Source organism: Calliopsis andreniformis, chromosome 9, assembly GCF_051401765.1.
Source record: "Calliopsis andreniformis isolate RMS-2024a chromosome 9, iyCalAndr_principal, whole genome shotgun sequence".
Taxonomy (NCBI): Eukaryota; Metazoa; Arthropoda; class Insecta; order Hymenoptera; family Andrenidae; genus Calliopsis; species Calliopsis andreniformis.
In genome coordinates this window covers 5645169-5672185 of record NC_135070.1, presented here as the reverse complement: position 1 = coordinate 5672185, position 27017 = coordinate 5645169, and the positions used below count along the sequence as shown (strand labels likewise).

The 27017-nt window shown below is 34.2% G+C and overlaps 2 protein-coding genes across 7 annotated transcripts in view; both read right to left on the bottom strand.

Moving 5' to 3' along the window:
- Positions 1 to 295: 295 nt before the first annotated feature.
- Unk (RING finger protein unk) lies at positions 296 to 8951 on the bottom strand. Of its 5 annotated transcripts, none has more exons than XM_076386156.1 (11): positions 8346 to 8951; positions 4265 to 4687; positions 3958 to 4181; positions 3494 to 3636; positions 3242 to 3415; positions 2962 to 3154; positions 2576 to 2847; positions 2288 to 2497; positions 2045 to 2200; positions 1680 to 1841; positions 296 to 1309 (listed from the first exon to the last, which is right to left on the bottom strand). In XM_076386156.1, exons 1-11 carry the CDS (start codon positions 8582 to 8584, stop codon positions 1151 to 1153), a joined length of 2355 nt encoding a protein of 784 aa, XP_076242271.1. In that variant the 5' UTR covers positions 8585 to 8951; the 3' UTR covers positions 296 to 1150. The 5 variants fall into 5 exon arrangements, with proteins under 5 accessions (XP_076242271.1, XP_076242272.1, XP_076242273.1 ...); XM_076386157.1 differs by having other exon boundaries at positions 3494 to 3624; XM_076386158.1 differs by having other exon boundaries at positions 3494 to 3621.
- Positions 8952 to 10739: 1788 nt separating this feature from the next.
- Positions 10740 to 27017, bottom strand: part of LOC143184131 (uncharacterized) — a 44223-nt gene continuing 27945 nt past the window's right edge. The window contains exons 2-17 of one of the 2 annotated variants that reach the window (XM_076386154.1): positions 23696 to 23914; positions 20642 to 20946; positions 19721 to 19792; positions 18633 to 18856; positions 17925 to 18022; positions 17528 to 17839; positions 17054 to 17440; positions 16744 to 16982; positions 16397 to 16677; positions 16142 to 16298; positions 15858 to 16060; positions 15615 to 15763; positions 15240 to 15551; positions 14752 to 15161; positions 14018 to 14603; positions 10740 to 13840 (exon numbers count right to left, since the gene is read on the bottom strand). In XM_076386154.1, coding sequence (XP_076242269.1) covers positions 14042 to 14603; positions 14752 to 15161; positions 15240 to 15551; positions 15615 to 15763; positions 15858 to 16060; positions 16142 to 16298; positions 16397 to 16677; positions 16744 to 16982; positions 17054 to 17440; positions 17528 to 17839; positions 17925 to 18022; positions 18633 to 18856; positions 19721 to 19792; positions 20642 to 20946; positions 23696 to 23809 — 3825 coding nt within the window. In that variant the 5' untranslated portion in view covers positions 23810 to 23914 and the 3' untranslated portion in view covers positions 10740 to 13840; positions 14018 to 14041. The remainder of the gene's footprint in view (positions 13841 to 14017; positions 14604 to 14751; positions 15162 to 15239; positions 15552 to 15614; positions 15764 to 15857; positions 16061 to 16141; positions 16299 to 16396; positions 16678 to 16743; positions 16983 to 17053; positions 17441 to 17527; positions 17840 to 17924; positions 18023 to 18632; positions 18857 to 19720; positions 19793 to 20641; positions 20947 to 23695; positions 23915 to 27017) is intronic. The other variant, XM_076386155.1, reaches the window with a different exon arrangement.

Below are 27017 nucleotides of genomic sequence, written 5' to 3'. Positions count from 1 at the left end.
GACTATGATATTCTTCGATGTATCCAAAGTATAAAAAATTGTTTCCTTATACGAATTATAATTTGAGTATGTCTTATAGAAGTTACAAAATGTGAAAAATATATATGTATATATATATATCTAAGGAAAAAAAAAAAAAAAAAAAACAATGATAAGAGCATCACAAGCTCGAAATAATAAATGTATCTTTGTTTTAACGATGAAACAGTTGAATGTATCAGTTTTTCATACTTTTCATGAAACCAATTTATTTCTTGTTATAAATATGAGCAATTTTATTATTTTTATATAAAAATCTAGAAATCATATATCCCTTATATAATGTAAATATTATCAATACTACCATTATCAACCAAAGATATAAAATTTGTTAATACTTGTATTATTACCGTCAGTACGGGTCAATTGAAAAATCCTATTTAAATATAATTTTAAATACAATAGAAATATCATTTTGCGTGACATACGTTTAACAGCTCAGCAATCGAGGAAATCATCCCATGAATATTGTTACGCGGGACATATTCTTTGTTGCGTTTAATTATCGTATTACAATTTTTAAACAAACATATACTTTAGAGGTCCCAAAATTTTGTCCATCATTACGATTATATCATTTTCTTCTTTTCCTTGTCTCATGTTAAATATATGTTGTGTAACTGGCACACATACGTGTTATAAATGCTAACTATTCAGCTAGCACCCTGCTAATAGATGTATTTTGAATTATACATATATATTAAATAAAGTATTTTTCATTTCAAGATCAATAATATGCGTTCTTAATAGAAAGGATGTGAGATATCGGAATCTTTATAAACAGTTAGTTACTATAGTAGCATGACTGTTACGTTGATGCAAGACGTATGACAATTAGAGACTACGTATCACATCCATACTCACTTTGGCGATCGTCAAATTGTATTATTCAAGTAAAATCTTGTTTGTTCCTTCTATTGCGATCGTACGTGTACCGTGGTACAAATTTCTATTTTTCAATCATCCATTTTGTATACCATCGCATTTAAAGTGTTATAATATATAAAATTTCAGTGCTACTCACATTTTTAGTTTCGAGATAAGTTTGTTCTTGTTTTACTGAGATAGAGCGAAGATATTAACAATGGGAGCTTTAACAAAATATTCGGACCTAACTTGTGGAGACAACAGGAGTCTGGCAGTACGGGCACTCACGTTGATTTGGAGCGCACGTCGAGCAGACCACGTAGTGGTTACAGGGTGAGAGGGTAACAGTGCGATTTTGTTCCTCACATACCATGCACTTTGTTGCCGTTTCTCTGTACAGCACCTGTAACGGCAACGACTGAGCTACCTATACTGTTTCCATTAATCGAACTAGTCGCAAATTTTTAATTAATTTACGATTATATTAAAAAGATAAAACGTGTTTCAGAATAACGTAAAAATTTGGATTAATATCAATAGTGAGAGAATAGTGTGATGAAGACGAGGTAGTAGTGGTAGTAGTAGTAGTAGTAGTAGGTAGTAGTAGGTAGTAGTAGTAGTAGGTAGTAGTAGTGGTAGTAGTAGTAGTAGTAGTAGTAGTAGTAGTTGCCGAAGAAAATAATTTCTTTCGCATCCTCTTCAATAAACTAATAATTATTCGAGAATCGCTCGATATACCAGCTGTTCAAACCGGCGTGACAACTTTGCTTTACCTTTTCCACTTCTTCAAGATCCGATCGAAGCTGTGACTGAATTGATTTTAACGTGGCTATCGATAATGATCTGAGTTCACTTGTTCTTCTCAAAGTATGGAGATACGGACCACCACCAGAGGCTTCACTTTCCGCTGTTAATGCTTTCACTTTGAGTAAGGCCTGTTAAAAAAATATTTATTTAATATTGCAACACGATATCTAAAGAAAAAAGTTGATTTTAACTACTTGCGCTACAATGAAAGTGGTTAAAATGTGCATGCAAATCTTTATTAGACTAAATTACCAGCGCAAGTAGTTAATATGCACTATTATAATATAATATTGTATTAAAATTCTTTTCATAACTTTTGATAGAGAAGTACCTCATCCCTTTGCTGTTCAGCAATTCTTGCTCTGCTTGTAGCTTCCTCAGTTTCTAATTGCCATGCTGCACAAGCCGCTCTTGCTTGATTAATTCGTTCATCCCATGTTGCTAATTGAGCACGGCTTGATGTTAATTCTTCTCTAAGCCTTTGTACCTACAGTAAATAAATACATGGATTGACTTTCCTAAGGTTGAATTCCTTAATAAGTATGTTCCATCAAAAACTAAAGATAATTCTAACCTCAGACAAAGATCCCGTATTACTCGGACTAATGGAAAATGCATTGACCAATGGAGATGCTGGGAGAGGTTGTGTACGAGATGGAGACATTCCTTGATTTGTAAAATCAAATAAGCTACTATTAAATCCGCTAAGCTTAGAAGCTGAACTGCTAAGTTGCGAAATATGATTGCTAAATGGATCTGATACTTGATTCATAAATGGCATTGTCTGAAATCATTTGAAAAGAAAAAATAATATTGGAACACTTATTTAATAGCTTAATTTAAAAAGAATTGTTCGATTTACCGATTCCATCGAATCTTGATGGGAAAATCTGGATCCGGTAAGGAAACTAGCTGAATGTAATTGTTGAAGCGGACTGGATGTAGATGGTGAAAAATTAGAAAGAACAGAACGTTCAGTCATTCCAGGAATATTAACTGGAGCCGAACTTCCCAATAATCCAGAACTCGCTAGGCCTGCTGATATTGAATTGCTAATTGGTGAATTAGTATCCCTATGAATTGATTCTACTAAATTTAAAGGATCATCTAGATGTAACTCATCTAATGCATTTCCTAAAAATATAGAAACAAAATAATCAATAACAGGTATAAAAGCAATAAGAAGCTATAGCAAAATAATTCTCTCTTCTGTTCCATTTATACATACATAACATATGTACAACTTACCTACTACAGATTCCACAGTATCATTCGGATAAAAAGAACTTGAAAGTGGCGAAACAGTAGTTGCTAATGAATGACTGCCTAATGATCCGTTCAAACTATAAGCAATGTATAAACTTTGCTTCTGCTGAGCTTTTTCAGCTTTCGTTAGTAATGGATCACTATCTATAGCAACCATTTGTTTTCTTATTTCACCCTATTTAATATAGATATGAAAATTAATATCAAACTGTTATTAAACACAATAATTCATTTAAAGAATAAATTGGAAAAAATGTAGAACCTGTAGAAGAGAACTGGGATTGTAAAGTATGCTTGTTAACTTCTGTTGATTGGAAGTATTTACAGTATTGTTGGAATTGGAATTATGAAGTTGAGCACCAGGAGCTTTACTGTGTGAACTGTTGCTACCAACACTGCTAGTACTTGCTGATTCTGATACTTCTCCACTTCCATTCTGCAATACAAATAATTTACAACATATAATATAGTTTCAATTCAGTAGATTTTCTTTACGAGTAGTTTAAAAACTTACACTGCTATCACTAAGTTGCTTATCCTTTTCATGAGTGCGCTTATCAGGAGGAAGCGCATTACTGAGAATGTCAGCCAGATTAGTGCCACAATCTATGGGTACCGCCATGTCCCTCGCCAGGCTCATTTCTTCTGTTGGCAACACTGCTCCATCAGCACACCATACCAACGTCCCAATATATCAATTTTGAGAAGCAATTTTGAATACTAAATTTATTATTTACAAAAACGCCTATACATTTACCAAATAGTGTCCTCACAAAATAAATGAATACCAAAATGCTCTTATAATAAAGCAAAGAATGTAAGCATTTTTGTAAGTTAGTAAAAAATTTTGCATTTTTCAACATTATTTTAATCAGTTGTACATCAAGCGATTAAGATATTGCAATCAAAGCAAAAAAAAAAGAGTGAAAAACAAAAATTTTCCGAACTTACTAAGATAATAATAAGTGTTTTACGTACGATTTATGAGGGTACACTCACGATCAACATGTGCAAAAGCACAAAAGACGCCACGTGGACAGTAACCAGCTTGCTGTACATCGTTGCACTTTGTTGATTTATATATTTCAGGATGGAACTGTTGCTCTGTACGTGTATGACAGTATGTACAAGTATCACCTTGTTCGCAATTGCCTGGTTCACCCCATTCTTCTCCATGTTTTACATTAGGACATGGTGTTGATCTAAAATGAATAAAATTATTATTAGTTAATAAAAAGGATTTTATTACTACTTCTGTATAAGAGCATTGTGAGCAATCACTTACCGGTATTTGTATTTACGTGGACTACGTCTTTTGTCTTTACTATTGTGAAATTGAGGACAAGCATAACCCTGACGACAAAGTCTTGGTGGACGTTTACAGGGCTCTGTCTTATAATTACTAAGAACATAATTTGTGTCTTGCCATTTTGGATCTTCATTCATTAAATTCCGTTCCTTATCAAGTATGTTTGGTCCATTCGATGATGAATTGGGATCCGAATCAGGGTTTTCCAGTGCTTGAATTTCTTTGATGTCATAAACAGGTGGCCGAAGATCATGGTTACCATGTGCAAAGGCACAGTGAGGTCCATTCTTGACACAGAATCCACGTGTATCCGTATCATGGACACACATGCAAGTTTTGTAATAACGTAGGTGGTAACGTCTTTCTGTGTCTCCAGCAGTACGATGAAGAAATGGACACCTATTCAATGAAGAAAAATTTTATATGAGTTTATATTTCATATATTATCATAACTTATATGAGCTTAAACATAATGTAAATAGAAACTTAAAATAAAAATATTATAAAATACTATTTCTATCTGAGCTTTTATAACATTTTTCACGAATATAATTAAGATTTTATACATTTTGTGAAATAAAAAAATTAAAAACGTTAAAATTTTATAGCATTGTTTAAAATCGTATTAATTATTGCAGTTATTAAATAAAAAATTATTAAATAATAAAAAGATACTTAATATTCTGATATTTTATTTAACTGAATTTATGAAAAGTATAAATTTGTTATTATGTGCAAATTGATATTGTGTATGAGATATTGATTTTTCATAATTCAAATTAAAAACTTTTAATGGAAATACCGTCGAAATATTTACAACTAAAAATACATCGTAATATTCTAGTGAAAATAAAAAGTTATTTTTATGTACGATTTGCATTAACAGGGCTATATTCCATTTTTGGCGGGGATAAGTGTCCTAAAATAATTTGGATGTTGTCTACAGTGCAACAGTAAGGATACCACATATAATTCTTTGTTGCCACCATGCCACGTAAGAGAAAATCAATATTAGTAGGCTTCTTTGTTTGATGAGAACTCGTGGAACTGGATATTTTGGAGGGAAAATCAATCGCGGGCATTTTCATCAATATATTACTAATAAAACAACATTTACTAGCTACGAAAATATTGTAACAAAATTGTACTGATATAAACAAACTCAACGATTCATAAAAATTCCTACTTACATCATTAATACCAATTTTTTACAGCAAAATACCGGTAGTTGATCATTAATTCTTAATAGAACGATGTTCAAGCATTTTAATACTATCGAAGCTTCGTCGTTTATCATAATAAAAATATGATAAACACGAGCTTACGCAAATTAATTACTAATTAAGATTATGCTTAGAAATCGTTTACACTAAAAAGGATACACATAATTCGATAAAAATAAGTTCGCTTAATACAACAGAGTACTATTTTTAAACGATTAAAGATCATAGATATTTTTAGATTTTTTTTACGATTTTCTATAATTAAAGATGTTATGTTAAAGCAGGAAATTAATTATCATTATAGATCTTTTATTTACTTTACTATTATTATACTGTGAGTTTCTCGGTCACAATTACTACCAATGCAAAAAACATCTAAGGATAGAGGATATACATATGTACTCATATACACGTTGTCCTCAGCATGCAAAAGAGCGAATAATTACATGGTAAAAACTTTTTCATTCATCTAATCTGATGAGTAATATTGTGGAAAGTTAATATCGGATTGATTCATAAGTATGTTAAATACTATTTACGCAAATTTTTATTACACAAGTTTCTCTGCTCAACTTGTCGCTAACGATTTTTCGGGAATCATCAAAGGAATTAATTTTATTTCTTACCAGGAGATAGTATTTATATACAATATACATATATAAATAATCCTCACATAATCCAAGTTTTTCCCCGACCTATATAACCTAAACTATATATTTTAGTTCTCAACTTACTTTCCATTACCTCACAGTACTTTCATGCAAGTCTCGAAAATTATTTAGTAAAACATAATTCCCTCTATTTCCATTAATTCTAATAAAAACAAATATTTGCAATATACGTAAGGTTTACTTTTCTCCAGTAGTAAGATATTAACGATAATATAGATTAAAAAGGTGACCTAAATTCTCCTATCATATCCTGTATGGATATCTGTAACCAAATAAATGCGAGTCAATAACCTTCACGACACAATTACGATCGTTTTCGTATTTCATTTTTTGTTGCATGTTGAAAATTTTTGATACGAGACACGATTTGCTACACGTTTTTTCAACAATTCAATCAAGTATTAAACAATTAATAAATCTATATCGTGCTTGACACAAAATATGGCTAATAATAGACGCTACAGTTGCCCTGAAATCCATAAGAGAAATTTCTGCTTGGTTACAACGTTTGGGGTTATCTACAATAAGTGACAACAGGTTAGCAGCCGACGGTAGCTACATTCTATCGCGAATAATGGCGATGTTGCAAACGTGTTAAGCGTACACACTCGCAACAAGATGAACACGATTTACACGATGTACTACTCCATTTAATCCTCCATCTTTAATCACCAAAATGCGACTCTGATAATATTTCACTCGAATTTCGAAAAATTCCACGACGGGCATAACCTAATTTTTCAACGCAACGGCTCGATCTTTCTTTTTTTACATATGTAGATCCAATTCGTTGCAAGATGGTTCTGCGAGGCATAATCAAATGCAAAACATCTATAAATAACTTTCGGTAATTTCCGATACGGACTGGATAAAGATTTTATTAACAAGTCAAACCACGGTCGAATAAAGGACCAGTAATATACGAATGGGATACACTGTTCGCTAAAAATGGAATCTATAAACGGAAGAAAAAAGAAAGAAAAAAGAAAGGATCGATGATAAAACGCGATGGAACGTCGGATGTCCACGTGTGAGGAAGAATGCAAAAAACCATGTAGGTATGTCATCGTGCACAACCGGGTTTAGGTCTGAGCTGCGGCTATGAGTAAGCAAAAGATTACGACGAATTATGCAAGACCTGGAACGGTGTTTTATAAGGGGTGATTGAAATGCTGCGAATGTTTACGGGTCTGTGAACGAAATGTTGCACTATTTTTAGAAAAACAGTCCGAACTAATTTTATGACTACTCTTTTCCCGATCATTACAGTCGCCTAAAGCAACGAGAAGCGCATCGTCTTACACGCATTTCTATATGTATGCACACGTTACGTGTATTAACATTGTATCTCCGCTGTACCGTATCAAATACAAAGGCAAACGTAAAATGTGTATTACAGTGGGTGAAACTGTTATTACCACTTCCATGATACTTTCTCATACATGTTACATACACGAGAAATCATCAACGAGTGCAGTAATGTATTTCCACGACGTGTCGCCACAAGAGCACGCTCGACGTGTGCGTGGGCACACAACGCCATGCACGCACGTGCGCGCGCGCGCACGCTCACGTCCTCGAAAGTTACGTCGAAATTGGCCTCCTCTTCGTTACATAGGTTATTCTCGACGAGACGACGTTACGTCGTTACGCGTTACCACGCAGAAGCATATTACATATTACATATCATACGCAGGGGCGCGTGTCAACGACACAAAGAAACGTTAGATCAAGAGAACTAGGAATGTTCTCTCACCAAGAAAATATGCATCGATTTAACGACACGATCTCGCAGAGTAATCTCTCTCGTCGCTGGAATCTCGTTCGAACCACGAGAGTCTACGTTTACGCTCTCCCGAGCAAAGGAACGTAATATCGGGGTAGAACGAAAAAGAAAAAAAAAATGTCAAGCGATTCTTGTATCTCGCGAGGAATAATATGCAATACCATCGATGCACGTCTCCAAGTAAATAAAGGTGTAAAACGGGGGAGGGAGGGAACAGCTTGATACTGTCGTGCACGAGTCGCGATACGACAAATCGATGCATCTGACACGGAAAGGAGATATATCGCACGCACGACGACGGCGTATGCTCTCCCGATGGGAAGATCCGCGTCGAGAGTTTATCGCTGGCTTAGAAGCACACGATAGATAAAACTTACTCGTCTCCATCTGGACATATGCCGGTGGTCTCGTCGTACTTGGTGCAATAATTGTCGGCGCTATAGTTGAAGGTGCGGTCCCTCTTTCTCACCGGTCTGCGCCTCCGCTGGTTCATAAAGTGCCAGTTGAAGCACGTGAAGGGTCGGTGTTGCGTGCATTTGCGCTGTATAAAGAGGGGACATTGTTCGACGCGAAATTCCTTCAAGTATCTGGAATGCGAATCCACAGAGCTACACATTATTATTTCGTGTGGCGTTTTTTTGACGCGCGCGTCGATGCCGCGCTGCTCGCGGCCCTCCTCTTTTTCCGTTCTCTATCTCTATCTCTCTCGCTCCCCCTCTCTTTCTATCTCTCCCGCTTTCTATCTCTCTCTCTCTCTCCCTCTCTCTTTTTTATTATTTATTTACGTATGCATACGTATATACATGTACGTATTATTAATCTGTTTTTTTTTTTTTTTATTATTATTATTCTCTTTTTGCACTCCACTTCGAACAACACGCACTTTCCGATTGGCTTCCAATTTTGTTTGAATTTTTATTCATTTACTTAGATTTTTGTTATGATCACTTCTCTCACGTAGCACGCGACCGGCCCGGCGGGCGCTTACTTACGTGTAATGATTCGCCTTTTCCGCCTGAGCTGTCAACAAAGGTTTAGAGTCGGACTTCATCTTGGGACAACACACAGCCGAGCGAGCAACGCGCGCGCGCGCACACACACGGACGTACGGACGAACGGCACTCTCTCCCGTCTTTCTCGTCGTCCTCGTCGTCGTCGCCGTAACCCGTCGTCGTCGTAGCCGTCGCGTAGCCCCGTCTTCTCTCTTGCCCCTTTCTCCCCCGTTAGAACCACTCTACCGCCTATCGGACACGGAATGCGGGACGCAGGGCGCGCACGGCGCAATACACATTATATGCGCCTCGGCTGTCCAATCCTTGTGCTCCCTCGCGGTCACGTGACTGCTCCTCTTTCAAGGTCATTGATGTTTTGGTTCGCTCTCGCACGTAAACACACACCCGTGCCGAACGCCGGTGTTTTTCGGCGAGAAAACGAACGAGGGTACCTCGTCCTATCGATCGTGGCCCTTTTCTCTCCTCGGTCGAGGGAAGGGCGCGAAACATCCGCCGCGATCCTCGCGCTCTTCTAGCCGGCCGAAAACGGGAAGCACGCAACGAAAATGCAACGATCGATTCTGCACGCTCGACCTCTATCGAGATCCCTGATTCTATGCTACGTTCTCGACGCGGTACGCGCGACAACGTGTAACCGTGACTTCCGCGAAAGCCGACGTATGCTCTTTCGAATTTTGTCCTTTGCAGATTCCTTACACCCATTAACGTTGAGGGCTACGCGGGTGGTTGCTCGTTTGTGGTTACCACACCATTCCTCGTTGGCAATGTCAACTGTACAATACAGGTTTCTGCGACTTGATCGTCTGTTGTACTTCGGTGTTCATTTTTGAGAGTGATCTGTAGGGCTCTACGTGCTTGTCTGCACGCTTTCTCGGTTGTTCGAAGATGTCTATTGAGGGTCTCTTTGAGAAAAATTGTATTTCTGTTTCGACGAGTAGTTTATAGAGGAGAACTATGACTGTAGTTTAGATATATGTTAGAATTTAAATGTACGTTTTCTTTTATCACGCTATACTAGAAGCAATTTATTGATTTTCTTCATTGTTAATACACGTTAATAATTACGCAGTTTCAATGAAATAATTTAACTCGGTTCACTCTCACTTTCACTTCGGACACCATGCTAACTTCAAACCGTATTACGCCTCTGGTCACTATATTATGCGTTTCGCAACACGGTTCTCAACGCAATGCTTCGTATCATAGGCACGTTTACTCGTCGCGGAGAAAAGTTTCTTTATCGCGAAAGTTACGTGCGTGAATCATGCCTTATCGCTTTTTCCCCGGCGATTCTAATACATATATATTTAGACACCTGTGTTGAGTATGATCAACTTTTTTTTCTCAATGGTCGTTCTAACTTGTTCTGCTGAATTTCGCGATTTGTAAACCGCGATACGCAACGTTTAACATTGCCTTTTCGCGCACAAGCGATTCAGACGATTCTCTTCCTTTTTACCCCCTCTTTCTGCAGTAAGACGTATTAAAATATGTGCTTTGTTGTTAATGAAATTTCGTGTATATACCTTCATATTAAAATTGTACAAAACCATGTTTAATTTATTGATCCAATATTATTCATATTTTTTTTTATTTCAAAAAAAATTGGTATGCAATCTGCAATTTCCGTTCAAATCCAGATTTGCGCATGCGTAATAATGTAAATTATGCATCGAACCGGCATGTATTGTAACACAAATTTTTTAAAAGTTTAACTGTCACATTTAATTGCCATTATATTTCTTAATATTTAAATAATTTCTTACCAGCAGTGATAAAATCTTCTCTTTTCTGTAAATTAGAAAATAAAAAATATATTCCATGAAATTAACTGTTCATTTTTTTATGTTCTTTTTAATTCTTCATCTTTTTTGGTCGTACATGCATTACATCGTTAGCTGTACCATTTTGATTTCTAGTACAATTAAAAAATAGACGCAAAACACTCTTCAATCGTATTTACGGTTAATATATACAAAAACAAGAAAATGTAATAAATTGAGGGAAAAATATACATACAGTGATTAAAAGTGTGCAGTAGAGAATAAAGGTATTTTGACTATAGCAATAATATGAATAATTATTTGTAACAAAAAAAAAAAATGATCTTGTAATAGATTAAGAAGGAATATAGGTAATATTTTACATTATACAAATACAATCTGTATACACAATTGTTTCATAGTTTTACACTTTAATAGCAGTCATTAAAAACTAAATTGAAGCCATAGAGAAAAAACAGTATGATGACCACAAGTAGGAGATAGTTATAGCTTATAATTCACCTATATCTGATTTTGATTCCTATTTAAGTTTATAACTAGTTATGATCGTTTGATTCAATAATATTGCAAATATATTATATCTTTTCCATTTATAAGTTATATGATTTTGTACAATGATATCTTTGCCTATAGCATATTTAAATAAAGTTTGGTAGTTTGCTAATATACCTAGACGCAAACTAAATACGAACCATTTGTTAGACTGATAAAAATATAATGACTTTACAGTATATGAAAATAATACACATTTGGTTTGTACGTACATATGTTCCATTAATGCTTAAATTCATGATACATGTTTTTCCCTACAATTTATATATCTAGTGTAATATATACTACTAATTTCTTTTTGCTTATGTATCATTTTGTTCTGCAAAAAGTAATAACATTCAAATAATCTTTTCACTTCAAAATCACTTGCTTCAGTAAACATGGGTCTTTAATCCTTTGAAACATACAGATTATACTTCCTGAAATTTATGTAAGATTATATTTATAATACTAAAAAAATTAAATAATATAATTTATTTTGCAGAAGAGATCAATTTTAAAACACCTACACAGTTGTGTTTCAAAGAATTAATAGTTATCAACAGTACACTTTTAAATATTGAGGTTTTAAACAAAACATTTTGTTGCATAATCGGTATTACAATCATGTGTTAAACCCATGCATCTTTTCATTTAAATAAGTTTATCTTCATACAGTATGCATTATTCTGTTTGCCGTCAGACCTTTAGGTTCATACTACTCTTGAGCACTCCTGGATGGATATCATGCAATTCTTAATTAACTGTCTAGTTATTAAAAACTATGACAGTACTTTTCATTGGATGTTTCTCATTGGATGGACTTGTGCATTATGTTAATAAATTCAGAGACATATTCCAGAATGTGTCTGTTCTTTAAAAATGGAGCACTTATATTCTTAAATGTTATTTAGTTTAGTTTGACAGCAAACAAAGATTAATCAAAAAGGTAGTTGTGTAATTGTTATCACTTAATAGTGGATCATATTCCTTTATGATATCTACATTCAAATATCTATTATAAACATTTGTAACAGATTTTCATAAGTGCTGTTTAAATTTCTGATTAATTATATTCTGTAAAATGTATTCTTTAAACACAGACAGTGTTCTGAATGTATTTGATATTAAAAAATTATTAAACTATTTTAAAATTCTATGCTTTCTCCATTTGATTGTATCGAAGCAAGATCTTTTTAGTGTTACAACTGAAGTATACATTTTTCACTACATATTGTAACTGTTATTAATACACTTTACATTGTGCAGCTTCAAATTCGTACATTGCTACATGTATCAATGAATATATCTAAATTTTGAAATACTCTATTTTTTTTCATATTATTGAAGTATTTTCATAAGTATTTTTAGTAGATAGAAGATAGTGTGTAATGTATGTTATTAATTGTAACTCAATTGAAAATATAATTCACTTATATACACATTATTAGTAATAACATTAAAAATAACGAAATTCGTATTTGGGGAACATTGGAAAAAAATCTTTATCGCTAGAATGTTTAATTATAGTAAAGTAAATATGTTATTAATTAACAATTTTGAAATCCAAATATGAATTGAATAGCTTTAGTGAATAATTATATAAAATGTGTTGGGTATGTTTGTATACATGAAAATATAATATAACTTATTCACAAGTGGTCTTACAGAATGACTGTCAGCTTATATAATTATACTGGCAGCTTAAAATTTTATGAACGGTCCAAAATCAAATATTCCTATAATTGTACCTCACATGATGTATATTAATATCAAGAGAGAGCAAATTTGTATATTTATAATTTGAATGACCTTTAGCATAAACAACAAGAAAATGTATGTATTTGAGGTATTATTACATTAACAAGTTTATTTATACAATTAGCTAACTATATACAATATATCAATACGAATGTTGTATAATTTTTAACATAGATTTAAAGAGGCTTTTTAATGACCCTTGGCCATTCATACACTAAAATTCTAATTATTTGACTCTGTTTATAATCTGTACGCATAAAAGTTATGAACCTGTAATGACATCCCAGACTTTGCAGATGAGCATTCTATACTTATTATTATATATCAATCACGAGATTTCACGTAATTTTCATAAAAATTAATATCTTTAGTAATAGCCACTGATTAATTAAATTAATCAAGGACTTACTTGAGGATGGATTCGTAAGATGTCTTAATTAGGCATAAAAAAGACATCTTTTTGCAATACAAATTATATTAATGTATTGATCAATGTACATAATCATATGTAGACCAATTAAAATTTTGATAAACGTTCAATTTGAATGTTTAGCCATGCATTTGTATTTTACCTGGAACCTTCATATAATTTTATATTTTTGTGATGTATTTTAATACATGTCTTAATCGCAAAATTGAGAGATGTTTTTTATTTATTGTTCTTAAACCTGATGTTGTCTAAAATTTATTTAAATAATGTTTGTATATTTTACTCTTTCGTTAAAATGGATCCCAGAGATGTGAATGAAAAATTCTCCTTTAACAAGGGAAATTCTACTAAATCTATCACATAAGAATAAAAGTCAAATAAATAAATGCAAATTTGAAAAATTCGTGTGGGTAAAGAAAATTACATCTAAACCTATGTTGATATTTAACCTACACTTATTTTCTCTATTTGCACCTATTTATATATATATATAAATTTATATATTTATATATATATATTATTGTATTTACCTGATTTAACTGACTGAACTTAGTTTAAACTGTTGTTCCATATGTACTGAACATCACTCTGGTGGTATCTGTATCCAGAGTAACGTCTTCTGGAGATGCTAGATCGACTTTTATCGATCCAGAATTATTTCTTCTTCTCGTCATACCACCCCCCCAGTTCGACAATGTCCAATGATAAGTTTCACCTTCTTTCTCAGTGTTGGTAGTTTCCTGAGTTTCATTGTCTTTGTCCAAACCAGTCTCGACTGAAACCGAAGACTGCGATGCTACTGAGTCGAAACTAGAATCTGCAGCTCCTCTATAACGATTAACATAATCAGTGGACATTTCACCAGGCGATTCTTCGATCGCCCTTAAAATGTTCTGACAAAGTTCCGAGTCAAGTGGAATCGGATTTTCAGAATCGCGATTGTGAATAGTAACAGCTATATGAGCTGGATGTGGGATGGGAAGTGGAATGAGCAACTTTTCTGCGTTGTAAGGACGAATTTGTCGCTTCCACGGTTTCCAACGTGCTTCTACTGCACCATTTGTTGATGTTGTGCGCCTTTTGATTCTTGTTGACGTTAAAAGACCTCCAGTATCACTGCAAAACAAGTAACGTTCATGTCGTGTATATGGCTAAATGTATCATGAATTTTCTTCATTAGTTTTCAATTAACCCTCAGAAAGTGGACCCATATGCACTGATCGAGTGTTAATAAGGTAAAATGGATCTGGAAATTGATTCTTACCATCGTTTTTCAGACTTTCTATTACTGCTAGTTTGTTTGGCTCGTGGATTAAACGCTGAAACTTCTAGATATGGACTATAAACTTGTATATTTCCACGTGGTGCGTAAACAGCTCCCAGCAAATCTGGTCCATTTGTACCACCGATTTCGGTACTATGAACCATATCTGTATAACGCGATAAGTCAACCCCTGGATGAGGTTCTAATCTGAATTTTGTATCTGCATCATCGAGAGGTTGAAGAAAATTTAAACTAAAAATGTCCGCATACATAAGGCCGGCTAAGCCTGCCCAGTCACCGATGCTTAAGCCCTTGTTTTCCCAAAAGTCTTCTTCATTTCCTAATAATCTTGCGAATACATGGGTAGGATAGAGTCGTTCCAACATAAGAGCTCCTTGTTGTATGACTACCTACATCATTATAAAAAGTTGGTAAATTCAAAGCCACAAGGTTTTAAAAACAGAACACATAATCTAATTCATAATCACCTTCAGATCAAACGTAGTAAGTTTTATTTTACTTCTAACGACCATTCCGAGACCAGTTTGCAAATTTTTTCTACGTCTATCTAATTTTTCATGCAACACTGCAATCAGATCTTTGGCTTCCTTTTCGAGCGATTTGTATGGATCTTTTGCTTTAGCAAGACTAGCGGCGAATGGACCAAAACAGGCTTCCACAAATTGAGTAAAATCTCTTTGTGGCTGAGTAATTAGTCGTTCTGTTTCTTGCTGAAAAGCTAGCAATTCGTCTAATTCCAGTTTTGCCTCGAACGCAGCTAATGCTTGTTCTGGTTTAATCTATAAATGAAAACAGAGCAATTAGCAGCGTAGGTGGTTTAAATTTTATTATTTGATACGTACTTGATAATAGTAATCTGATGTTAATCCTGGCCCGGCTATCCTTTTAACTACAAAGCTATCGCTGGCAGGTATACGACCTCTGTTTTTGATCACTAAATGAAACATAGCCGTGTCCCAAACCACTCTAATCCAGTAACGTATCACAGCAACTACACAACAATAATGTCTTTTAGCTTAGTTTGAAGTTAAAACTTTACACTAACGTTTACTAACTACTATTATATTAATTTCATCATATCATACCTGTAAGTATCACAAAAGAAATGATGGGACATAAAATAAAAGCTACGAGTAATGCTGCGATTGGTTGTAGACACCCTTGTATACCGATATTCCAAACTAATGCTTCCATAATGACTAAGTATCGATTTCGACTGGGTTCTGGACTATCCAGATCCATTATGAGCGCCATAAACGCATGTAACCCCAGAGTAATCAGAGGCATCCTACAAAATTAAAGAAAAGCTTTTAAGAAATATTAAAGGATACCCTAAAGTCTTAACAAAAAATTACGATGATCAACGAACCATAAAACTGCAGTAAGTGCAATAAGAAGTGATCCTAGACTTGTGAGTACACACACAACCGGAAAAACAAACAATATAACAAGTGTTCCTAGAAGTCCTTTTATGCCATAATTCCATAATCTATTCAAATGTCTTGTCATTCCCTTTCCAATAAATCCTGTGGTGAAAATAAAGATATTAATTAATGAACACATAATTTTAAGAAGCAAATAACATTAATTATAAATTTTGTTGAAATTATAGTTTTAAATTTACCAGTGTCAGGTTCTGTTTCGAAATGCGTCCGACTTTTACTAATATGTCTCCAAAGAGCTATCAACCGAGAACAAAGGGTGGGCATTTGAGTTGACTTTCTAGGAAATAAGGTTCCGTTTAGTTGACTCAACTCTAAATCAGGAGTAAACGGTTGTACAAGTAACAAGGCCCGTATAGAAACTGGACTACACCACGGTACTGCAACACCTAGTAAGAACATTGCGTTCCAAGTCCAACACCATGTCCTGGCTACGTAATTAATCCAACGCCACATGGGCCATCTGTTTGGGCATTTGACAAGAATGTTAATCTATTAGGAATTGAGACTGTTTGATTTAATTAAATACCTTGTTGTAGTGGTGTGTACAATTTCCCTTTCAACTAAGAAGACAGGTTGGCTCGGATCAGCACGAGGTGTTGTAATTGATGTTGGAGTATTACTAAGCACCGTAGGTATAATTTCAGATTGTCCTTGGAAATTACGCCTGATGATCCAATTCTTCGGGAACCATATTTGAGTTGGCCATTGGAAGCTCCTCGTGGGTGTCTTTACTTTCCGCAGTTCCTTCAGTAAAACTGGTTCTCGCTAGAGAAAATAAATATACTGCATGTTTAATGATGTAATATTCGTATAAGAAGATTAATAGTTTCATATACCTCTTTCATAAAGGTTAAATCACGGTTAAGGAAATAAACCGTCTGTTGTAGATTCTGATGAGTACACAGCGTGAGTGCTTCCTCGTGGGCACTCCACTCGCACTCTTCTATAAACTTCTCTTCTACTTCTCTCATTCTGTCACGCATCCAAGGCTCTATCCGTGACAGAACTGGGTGTTCATTTTCCATATGACGCCTCACTGATTCCTTGGTTTGCAACAGTTTACGCTGTACAGTTTCTACGGCTCGATGCATTAACACGACCGACTGTGCTTGCTGGACCAGAAGTTGAGCGATACCGTTCCCGAGATCAAGTATATCAGGATGTGACAAAATATTGGAAAAAACTCTTTGTAGATATTCTCGCATAACGGCCTCGTTGACTTCCTAAAAATCATGAATTATTGTAATTAATACGAATGTGCTTGGTAAATTTGTAAGTTCTATCAGCACAATATGAATAACGATTTTTACCCTCTCAATCTCCTCGTCTGACTTTTTTCTCGCTCTCAATTCTGATATCAGTCTTTCTCTGAAATGAAGAAACCAGCCTCGTGTCTCTCTCTCCAAAATAGAAACTAGAATCGGTAAAGCTTTTCTGATTATGTCTCTGCTAAATAATCTAAGGTCAACCACTGCTCCAGCGGGCGTTCCGAATATGAAGGGAACTGGAATAGGCAGAAGTTGCGACAATTCTCTTTCCACTTCAAATTTCTCCATAGTCGCTCGTCGAAGCTGTTTTCGCACGAAGCCACATAAAAGTTCCAGCGAATCTTCATATTCTGGCTATATTGGCAAGAAAGTATGTTAGATTATTTTTTATGTACATGCATTATATGATAACTTTTACTTTATTAAAAAATGTACATACCCTACACACCAATTCAGCAACCAAATATCGACAACGTTCTTCCCTGATTTTGGCATCTAGATTGTGTGCTTGAAGCGACGGCACACCAATTATTATGTCTAAAAATAAATATTAACCTTACAGTGGTGAAGTATGTCAGATTGACTCTTAACATTAGTGATGATGACTCTGTATCACTACAATAGAGGTGATTTGACGTCAAATTGATCCTATATCAATAGTGGCAATTTGACGTAAAAGTGACTCTGTACAAGTCAATGGTGACTTAATGTCAAGTTGACTTCACATAAGTATTGTAAATGTTTACGATTTCTGTTCTACCAATTATTAATCTTGTATTAAGATGTATTGTTGCATTATTGTTGTGTATCGAAATAAAATTCTTTATTATAATTGTATTAACAAAAAATTCATTTTGTACATGAAATGTTATAAATATAATAAAATTATCTAAGAAATAACAAATAATAACGTCTTAATATAAGTACAATATATGTCCATCTAAGAAAGCGTCAAATTGACGTCATGTCACTACTAGCGATACTGAGTTAATTTGTCGTCAAGTCACCACTATTGATATGGAGACAATTTGATGTCAAGTTACCACTAGTGATACTAAAATGGTAATCTCCACTTGAAAGTTAATAACTTGTAAAGTTTTATAATTTGAATAGTATATGTGAGTCTAAGGTATCAACGAATTCTTACCAAGAAGCCGTAGTAAACCTGTTAACAGTGCTTTCAAAGACTGCGAAACACTGAAACAGTGGGAGACTAGTCTAGCTTTCGCTGTAACTACGAGGAATCTGGTTGCCAAAGCTAAATCTCGGAGTAACGCATCTCGTCTTCTATCACGACCACGTTGAAGAAGACCGCTCAATCTCCATCGATGAGTTTGACCAGCGAAGTTTATTGAATCGACTTCGAATTCCCTGAAAGACGAAACGTTTGTGAATATAATCAATGCTGAGCTGGAAATGTGACAGGAATCTAGATACAGGATGTTTTCTACATCGTGAACAAAACATGAACACACTTGAGTGTTATTCAATAAAAATATCCTGAAAAATATATTACAATGTTTGAATGGAATTCTCGAAATTTATGTATAATTATATGTATCTATAATTAAGTTATTTGTTGTTGTCTATCCCCTTATTAGAACTAAAGTTAATGAAATTTGTTGCTAGTATATAAGCATGTTGCAGTACTAAAAATAAAGAGTGCTCTACATCACATGTTATACTATAATAACTATTACGAACATAAGAATCCTAAAACTTATTATGTACACCTTGCACCATGTCGCAATAGTTTTTTATCACGTTCACACTGACAGTAAATTTGCAGTTTCTACACTACAGATGCACTCTATCCTAAGTATACAATGTTAGCTTTTCACGTGTACCATTCATGGATCTATAATTTCTGTGGATAAATATCAGCGCGAACGTGTTAAAAACTATTCATTAACAGTTGCCTTGTTTCTAGGAGCCCAGATCCCTTCAGAGATACAATCATTTTGTACCTAATGTATGTATTTGGCAATGCCTCGTTTTAGTCATTAAAATTTTTGTCAAACAAGTGGACTGAATTTAAAGTGGAGATGAAATTCATGCTGTTTCCAGTTTTGTATGGCATTTGCAAAATTATTCAGGCATTATTTTTTAAGGGAAATTGTCATTCATTAGGTCGTGAGAATGAGTGATTCCAGTTTCAGAGTCACTGTACAAGATACTGAACATTGTTCAGTCAACATTGTTCTGAATATTGTGTGACGCTGGTGTATGACATACCCGCATCTTCGAATGCTCTCCAATTGAGTGGCATTCAGCTTCTTCGGTTTTCCGTACTTCTCCTTCTGAAAGCTTTACAAAAGTTGTTAGAAAATACCAGACATAAATGAGTAGTATGTTGAAAACGAGGCGCCAATTGGGGATTTAATTTGTTCTTTATTGTTCCGTTTGTATGATTCCTATTTTTTATTCTATCATTTTGATATAATTCAGTTTTTTATTAGTTCTTTGAGTTTTACACAAGTAATCAGATAAATATACATTTCATGTTTTCTTCCACTATTTGTTGTTTCCCACAGATATTATATACGAACTAAAGGCAATACATTTTTTTCCCTAGAGTTTTATGAATAAAGGTATTTCCTGAAATTATTTTGAGAGATAGAAAAGATAGTACAAATTATTCTACTAAGAGTATATTTCCTACATCCTAAAAAAAGACTAGCATTTGCACAGTGATAGTTTGGTTTAAGCTTTGTCAATAAATATTGAGACTGTTAGTAATTATTGACGACCCTTTCAATATTATGTGCAAAAAAATTGCTAATGACTAATTCTAAGGTATACAGTTGCTACCATATTGTGTTTTAAAGCATTTTTAAGAAAATTCTGAATGTCATTAATCCATGAGTTGCAATTATAGAACTTATTTTAAATCTTTAATAATTTCAAGTAACAAGTTTTCTCTATACAGCATTTCGATGCTCAGTTTATTTTCCTGAGAGCTTTATGTAGATACTTTAAACTTGGTAAGAAATATAGTAATTTGAAATCTCAAGAATCCTAATCCTAAATATAACTTCAACAACAAGTATTGCAACTTCATGATTAAGAACACAGAGTGGATTCAAGACTCTGTACTCCTACTGCTATCTACGGAGACAGAGAAACGCTGGGAATCTGTTACACGTGAGGACCTACCCCCGTTTACTGATGCTCTCCAATTGCTTCTTCGTCAACCTCCTAGGCTCACCCTTGCTGTCCACGGCAACTGAATCCAGCTCATCGAAACTAGGCGCGACGAAGAGGTCCCTTAGGTGGTGTTTCTTCCTGGCGAGCGTATCCTCGCCCTCCGTGCACGTGGAAAGCGATGGTGGAAGGATAATGGGGAATGTTCTCCAATGATACAGGAACTGCTGCGCAACATCTTTGATATTGTGTACCAGTGCCTCGACCTCGGCCGGTGCACCTCGCAAATGCGACGTATCGAACTCCACCGGTTCTTTCTGTAAACAAATTTTAGGATACAAAGTTATGCAGCATTTACACAGATAGTACACGACGTCTTGAGGACATCTATTTTATGTCTGAACGTCTTACGACATAATTTGGACGTTTTAAAAACATCCAACAGCGTACGTCTTAAAGACTTGTGAAATTTACATCCATAAGACATCTTAAAGACACACTACATGAACGTCTTAAAGACTTACGTTGTTGGACATCTTAAGAACGTCTGTATCCTGTATGTCTTATAGACATAATTTGGACGTCTTTAAAGCGTCTTAGAAGACATTTATAAGAATGCCATATACTGATTAGTAATATTAAGACGTTTTTAAGATGTCTCTGTGCTACATGGGTGGACATATGATTGAGAAAATATTAAAATATTTCTTGAAACTGTACTACTCGCATGGGAGATACCTCGCTTTTTAGTGTTTATTGTTTGCCTTAAGTATCTTGGCATAAAATGAATGTTTATTTTATTATAAAAGTACTGTTACTGATTTCAACTTCAAGATACCTTCTTTCTGTTTTTATATGTGTGGGGGATTGAAGTATTCCACGTGAGTACTGATATGAAAAAGTTCTATACGAGTAGGGTAGTGTTCAAGTGATGCAGCATTTTATATTAAAATTTTTACACAAATAGTATTATTTTGTCGCATTTCCTTAACGTTTGCTACCAATAGAGGCTAAACCTGTCTAAAGAAGAATGTCTGTCAAAGACTTAATCCTTTCTGTTCTGACACTGCTTTCTCAAACCAGCGGCGAGACACATTTTCTAGTTTCTTGTTTTCATGTATCTAAATTACAATTATTATCTTCTATGCTCTAAAAAGTTTGATTTCTTTATAATTAGATATCTAATTAATGGGTTATATTCGCTATTCTTTAATTAAGGATCATGAGCACAATTCATCTTTTTTGTCTACGGAGACAGTACCTCTTTGTACTCAAAAATTCTGATTTTCCATTCATTTTGTTGTTTATAAAGGGTTAATTTAGACTATGAAAACAACAGAATCGAGTTATTGAAATATACTCAACAGAGTTGATATTTGTCTTTAATATATGCAAATGTTTAAAACGTTAGTAATTAGTCATAAAAGTTGTATGCTAGAAAATCAAATTTATTAAGAAGTATAAAATTTTCCTGCAACTTCAATGATACTAGAGCAGTTCAATTACAGCTGAAGTACTACAACGAACGATATTACAATGAGTGAATGCTACGACGAGCAGGTTTTATTATTAAAATCAGAATGCTACAACAAAAGAATACGCTCCAACTACGTGGGGAAATATAATCGGTCGTTCTGTTGATTCTTCCACTTCGGCCTTATTACTATGGTAAAAAATCAATTGGTGATGCGAATCTATTAATTTTTTATTTTAATAACAGTCGTGAATAGCAGTGGAATTACCTTCTGCAGTTATCTTCTTTTGCTATCGTTTGCAAAATTACTTATTATAGGTATGCACGCAGGATTTTCGATAAGAGATATCAGAAATTTTAAAGACTGATTCCATATAGTAAAATAAGACAAAAATTAAGAATGACGAAATTGTGTTGAAGGCTTTGTGTTTGAATTATTAAGTGTGAAAAATACATTTAAAATGCATGAGAATTGTGTCTGATTTTGAACTTATTAAGTCAGGCACATTTCACGTGTATTTTAGGCATTTTCTCAATGTCTAATAATTTAAAAAAGAAGTTTCAAACGTAATTTCGACATTCTTAATTTTTTTCTTATTCAGGTACATAGAATCACTTTTTAAAATTTCTGACATCTTCTGTCAAACATTCTGTATATTTCAATGTAAGTATGCTACAACGATCAGATGCTATAGAGCACGAAGTTCTGGAACCAATTAGTAGCATACCCTACTACGTGCATAGTTCGTCCCAGTTATTAGAGTCAGCTTGTATAGTTGAAGCAACTACATAATGGCTGTATTTTTGATCAATAAATCGATACTATTATGTCATATTTCACACAAGATGTGTATTTTACATGATTATTCAGCTAACTTGCACATGTCATGTGCGAAAATCCTACATCTCTCTCTGGCAACTCTTTCTTTCTCTACGTACTCATACGACTACATACTAATCAAAATTAAAAACATTATTTAAGTTCTTTATCCGCCACTGATAAGAAAGAACAAGAAACAGAATGAAAACTTGAATATTTTGAAAATATTATAATATTTTATTTGACATGCAAACTGCTGGAAAGATAAATATTTCTTTGTAGTTATCAAATAATTTGAGAAATAAAGAATTAATTATATTCGTCGCTGTCTATAGGCATATGAACATCGATTTCAGTCTCCACCTAAACGTCCATAAGGTAGTTGACCCAGTACTCGATCACTTCAATAATTAATAAGATAGCAATAAGTTTATGAGATATCAATATGAGATATCAATAAGCTTACGTATCTCATTATATCATGCAATAAATAAGTACTTTAAAACTATTATTTATTGACACGATTGACTACTGGGCACCTACTGCTCGAGTATCTACCTCAGATATAGCTATTAAGTTCATCTTTATTAGTAAATATCATTAACTTAAATAATATAAATTGTCTATTTAACGAAGTCCTCCCTCTTTCTTCAGTCTAAACGTATCTTCGACATCGACATTTCTACTAAGTGATCGACTACTGGGTCAACTACCTTAATCGCCAATAGCACCCAAAACATTAAGAGCCACAAGAACAGAGACGAGATGTTACCTCGGGCTGGAATCCATCGCCGTTCGGTCGATGATAAGGTTGCTGAGCGTAGGCCTGGTGATTCGGTCCCGTGTTGGCGGAGTTGGCGGAAGCGGAGTTCAAGTTGTGGGGCATCTCGCGCGTGAAAAGCGTGCGCGGCGGCTGGGGTCAGCTGCCCCGTATTCCGACTATCTCCTCATACACCATGCTGCTGGTAGCCACCATTTATCATTCCACGCTCTGCACATTCAATTCAACCTTATTCGTGTTCCATGACCCTATGCGACTTCGCCGGAAACGTTTAGACGCTCTGATGCACCGCTCGAAACACGTTGGAGGATCGACCCTCCGAGCATAAGCATAGCGTGCGATTAGACTCGAGGACAATCAGTGGGAAATGAGTCAGCGCCATGCGAATGGATCATGAAATGTTTGCTGGTCGAGTTTGTCAAATTTTCTCGTAACATGTATAGTTTCTAATTCTTAGGGAGAGAATTTCTTTTTCTCTTGGTAAAAGAGCGATTTCTTTAAGGGTTTTCTGTTAATGAAAGTATGTGGTAAGCTATTTGCAGTGTTTCTGTATGTTTTTGTTATATATTTGAGTAGTTATATTTTTTTTTAGAGAAGATTATATTACACACTTCATCTATATTTTTCCTCGACTATCATGTTCCTTTTCTGTTGGTTGACATCGTATCTCTGCTCTAGATCATGTAAAATAGTGAAGTAAGATAGCTTTTTATTTGATATAATATAGGAATATAGTTAATATTTAACGAAAAATAATAAAGAAATAACTATATTTGAGAAAATAGTGACTTGTTAAATCTAAATAGTCGATCTTACTCTAATAAATGATCCGACTTTTTGTAATAACGAAAAGATATACAACGTATCACTCTTCTCTTTCATCAAACAATACTTTCTTAACATACAGTACAAATTTCAAGTCAATCGATCGAATACTTTTTTTTTAATCGTGCCAATTAGCGAAAGGAGGGCATAGTGATTCAGGAGAAATACAAGTAGAATGTGTAATGTAACCTTCTCTAAAAAAAATATTGTAACTACTTGAACATAAAATAAAAATATACAGGAAAACTGCAAATAATTTATCACATAGTTTCTTGAATAAAATATCTGAAATAAATCGATTTTTACCAAGAGAACAAAAAATTTCTGTTTAACATAATGAGGGGATAGATGCTCCAATCATATCGACCGGCCTTTTATAATAGTTATTATTTCTATTCTGTTGATACACGCGGGAAGATAACGATTCCAGGTGAAAAAATAAGTCAAAATTATAATTTTTTAATTTTGCGTTTTGTCTTTTCACAAATAAAGTTTCAGTCGCTTGAGATGTGAATATTCTAAAATCTTTAAAAAGAATTTCATGGAAAAATGAATGTCAAATAATAGATTTGAAATATTATAATACTAACAATATAAATATAATGACTTCTATAACAATATTTAATACTATCTCTAACTGAGGGTTAATATTTCATCAGCTATGGAACGTGAGTTTTGTCATTTTGTTGTCTCGAGCATAAGACTCGTTTAAATGATGCTTCAACAACACCGCGATGAAACAGGATTTTTGTCGCCAGTGATGAAAATAAATGAAAGGAGAGGAATCAGAAGGGACGATCATAATCATCCGACTTGTGCGGCAGCATCAGGCTGAATGCAGACTCCCATTAACCGATTATACTCCATTAAATGATTAACATTCTGGGCATTCCAGTTCTTGCCCGTCCTGGTCGACATGCGCATCGAATAAAATTTACTTTTACGCGGAAGAACACGCGTTATATAGGTTTCCCTCGCGGAATTCGCATTTTTCATTCGGGATCTTCAACCATTTTCAACACAGAGACTTTGCTATTTTAATTATTTACCTTATTAAGTAGCATCGCGCGATCTCGGTTAATTCGTTACCCACTTATTTTGTTTTCTTTCCTCTTTTCTTTTTTTATGTAGGCTACTCATGGCAAGATCTGTGTCGCGATTAATAATAAAGAATATTTTATTCAAGTTCAGAATAACAAATTCTAGGTAATGATTTTTTCTGCTTTAGAATTAATTATCCTTTATTTAATATCTCAGAAACGAGCTGCTAATTAAAAACGCTTCTTAAATTGTTAAAAAACTCTACATAAATATTTGTTGGAATCCTAGAAAAAGAATATAAAAAAAAAAACTATATTTCAACCCAATAGTGTATAACTAGTTTTTTTTTAATGGGAATTATGGATGAATAAGTCCATTCTAAAGTCATACGATTCCTAAAAAGATGAAAATGTCAGTTGATTTGCATTTTTATGATCCCGAAATTGTATGAGGGTCGACGAACTACTCCAACCAACCATCCAACCAATCGACTTGCGAACGAGCAGATCTCATTTCTGCGAGCTCTGGATCCGAACACGATATAAAGCGATGCACGTAGGTTGCACCGGTGCAACGAGACGACCAGAGCCTTACAATGGAGCCGCACGATGCGCACTCCCCCTCTTTATGCGCCGCGCGTTTTCTCTATGCACACTCTGATGCACGCGCAAGGTGTTCTCGCGTGTCGCAATGTCGTTCTCGTAACATTACACTGCGTGACGGTCGTTCCTTGATTTAACAGAAAACAGAAACCTATTTTCCAAATTTCCTGTTGTCTATTAGTGGCTTATTACATAGACTATATATGGATATAATAATGCAAAGGAATCGTTTTTGTTTTAGTTTGAATAATTGTAATGTTAAGACTAAGGTTTCTTTTTTATTTACCAATTTAGAAACAATTGAATGGTTCGTAACAAAAAACGAATCAAGTTAATCTTTTGTTTCAGGGTTGCAAACAATATTCTACTATCTTTAATTGAATCGGTGAGTTGAAGAACAGTACAAGTCCAAAATTAGCCATTTTCAAATAATCTCAAAACCATATATAACCACAGAATTAAAGTGTATGAGTGATACACAAAACAAGTGGACTTGGTGCACTCTGGGTTTGAGGTCCAGGTATGTAAAATACAATGTAAAATAGAGAACTACACATTGGGATCAAATAATTTTAAAGTGAGATTCTGGGACTTGTACCCTTCACCGCACTGATTCAATTTTTGATCAATAGATTAAAGTTTTTATCATGTTACACATATTATGTTTTTCATGGTGTAGATTCCACTTTATTGAGAATCTCGTTTCCATTAGAATATTCTTTTATTAAAAAATCATAACATTTAGCAAAGACTGTTTATATTAATAATATTAAAATTATCAATAATTTAATGAATACTAATTTCTATTGGAGCGATCAAAAGGATAAACCTTAAATAAAATATGT

Bases quoted from the DNA above. Each gene is read 5' to 3' on its own strand.
- Unk (XM_076386156.1), bottom strand. From the start codon at position 8,584: ATGTGTAGCTCTGTGGATTCGCATTCCAGATACTTGAAGGAATTTCGC. The intron at 3,637-3,957 runs GTACGTAAAACA...CTGATGGAGCAG, and splicing joins TGAGTGTACCCTCATAAATC to TGTTGCCAACAGAAGAAATG. The intron at 1,310-1,679 runs GTAAAGCAAAGT...TTGCCGTTACAG, and splicing joins ATCTTGAAGAAGTGGAAAAG to GTGCTGTACAGAGAAACGGC.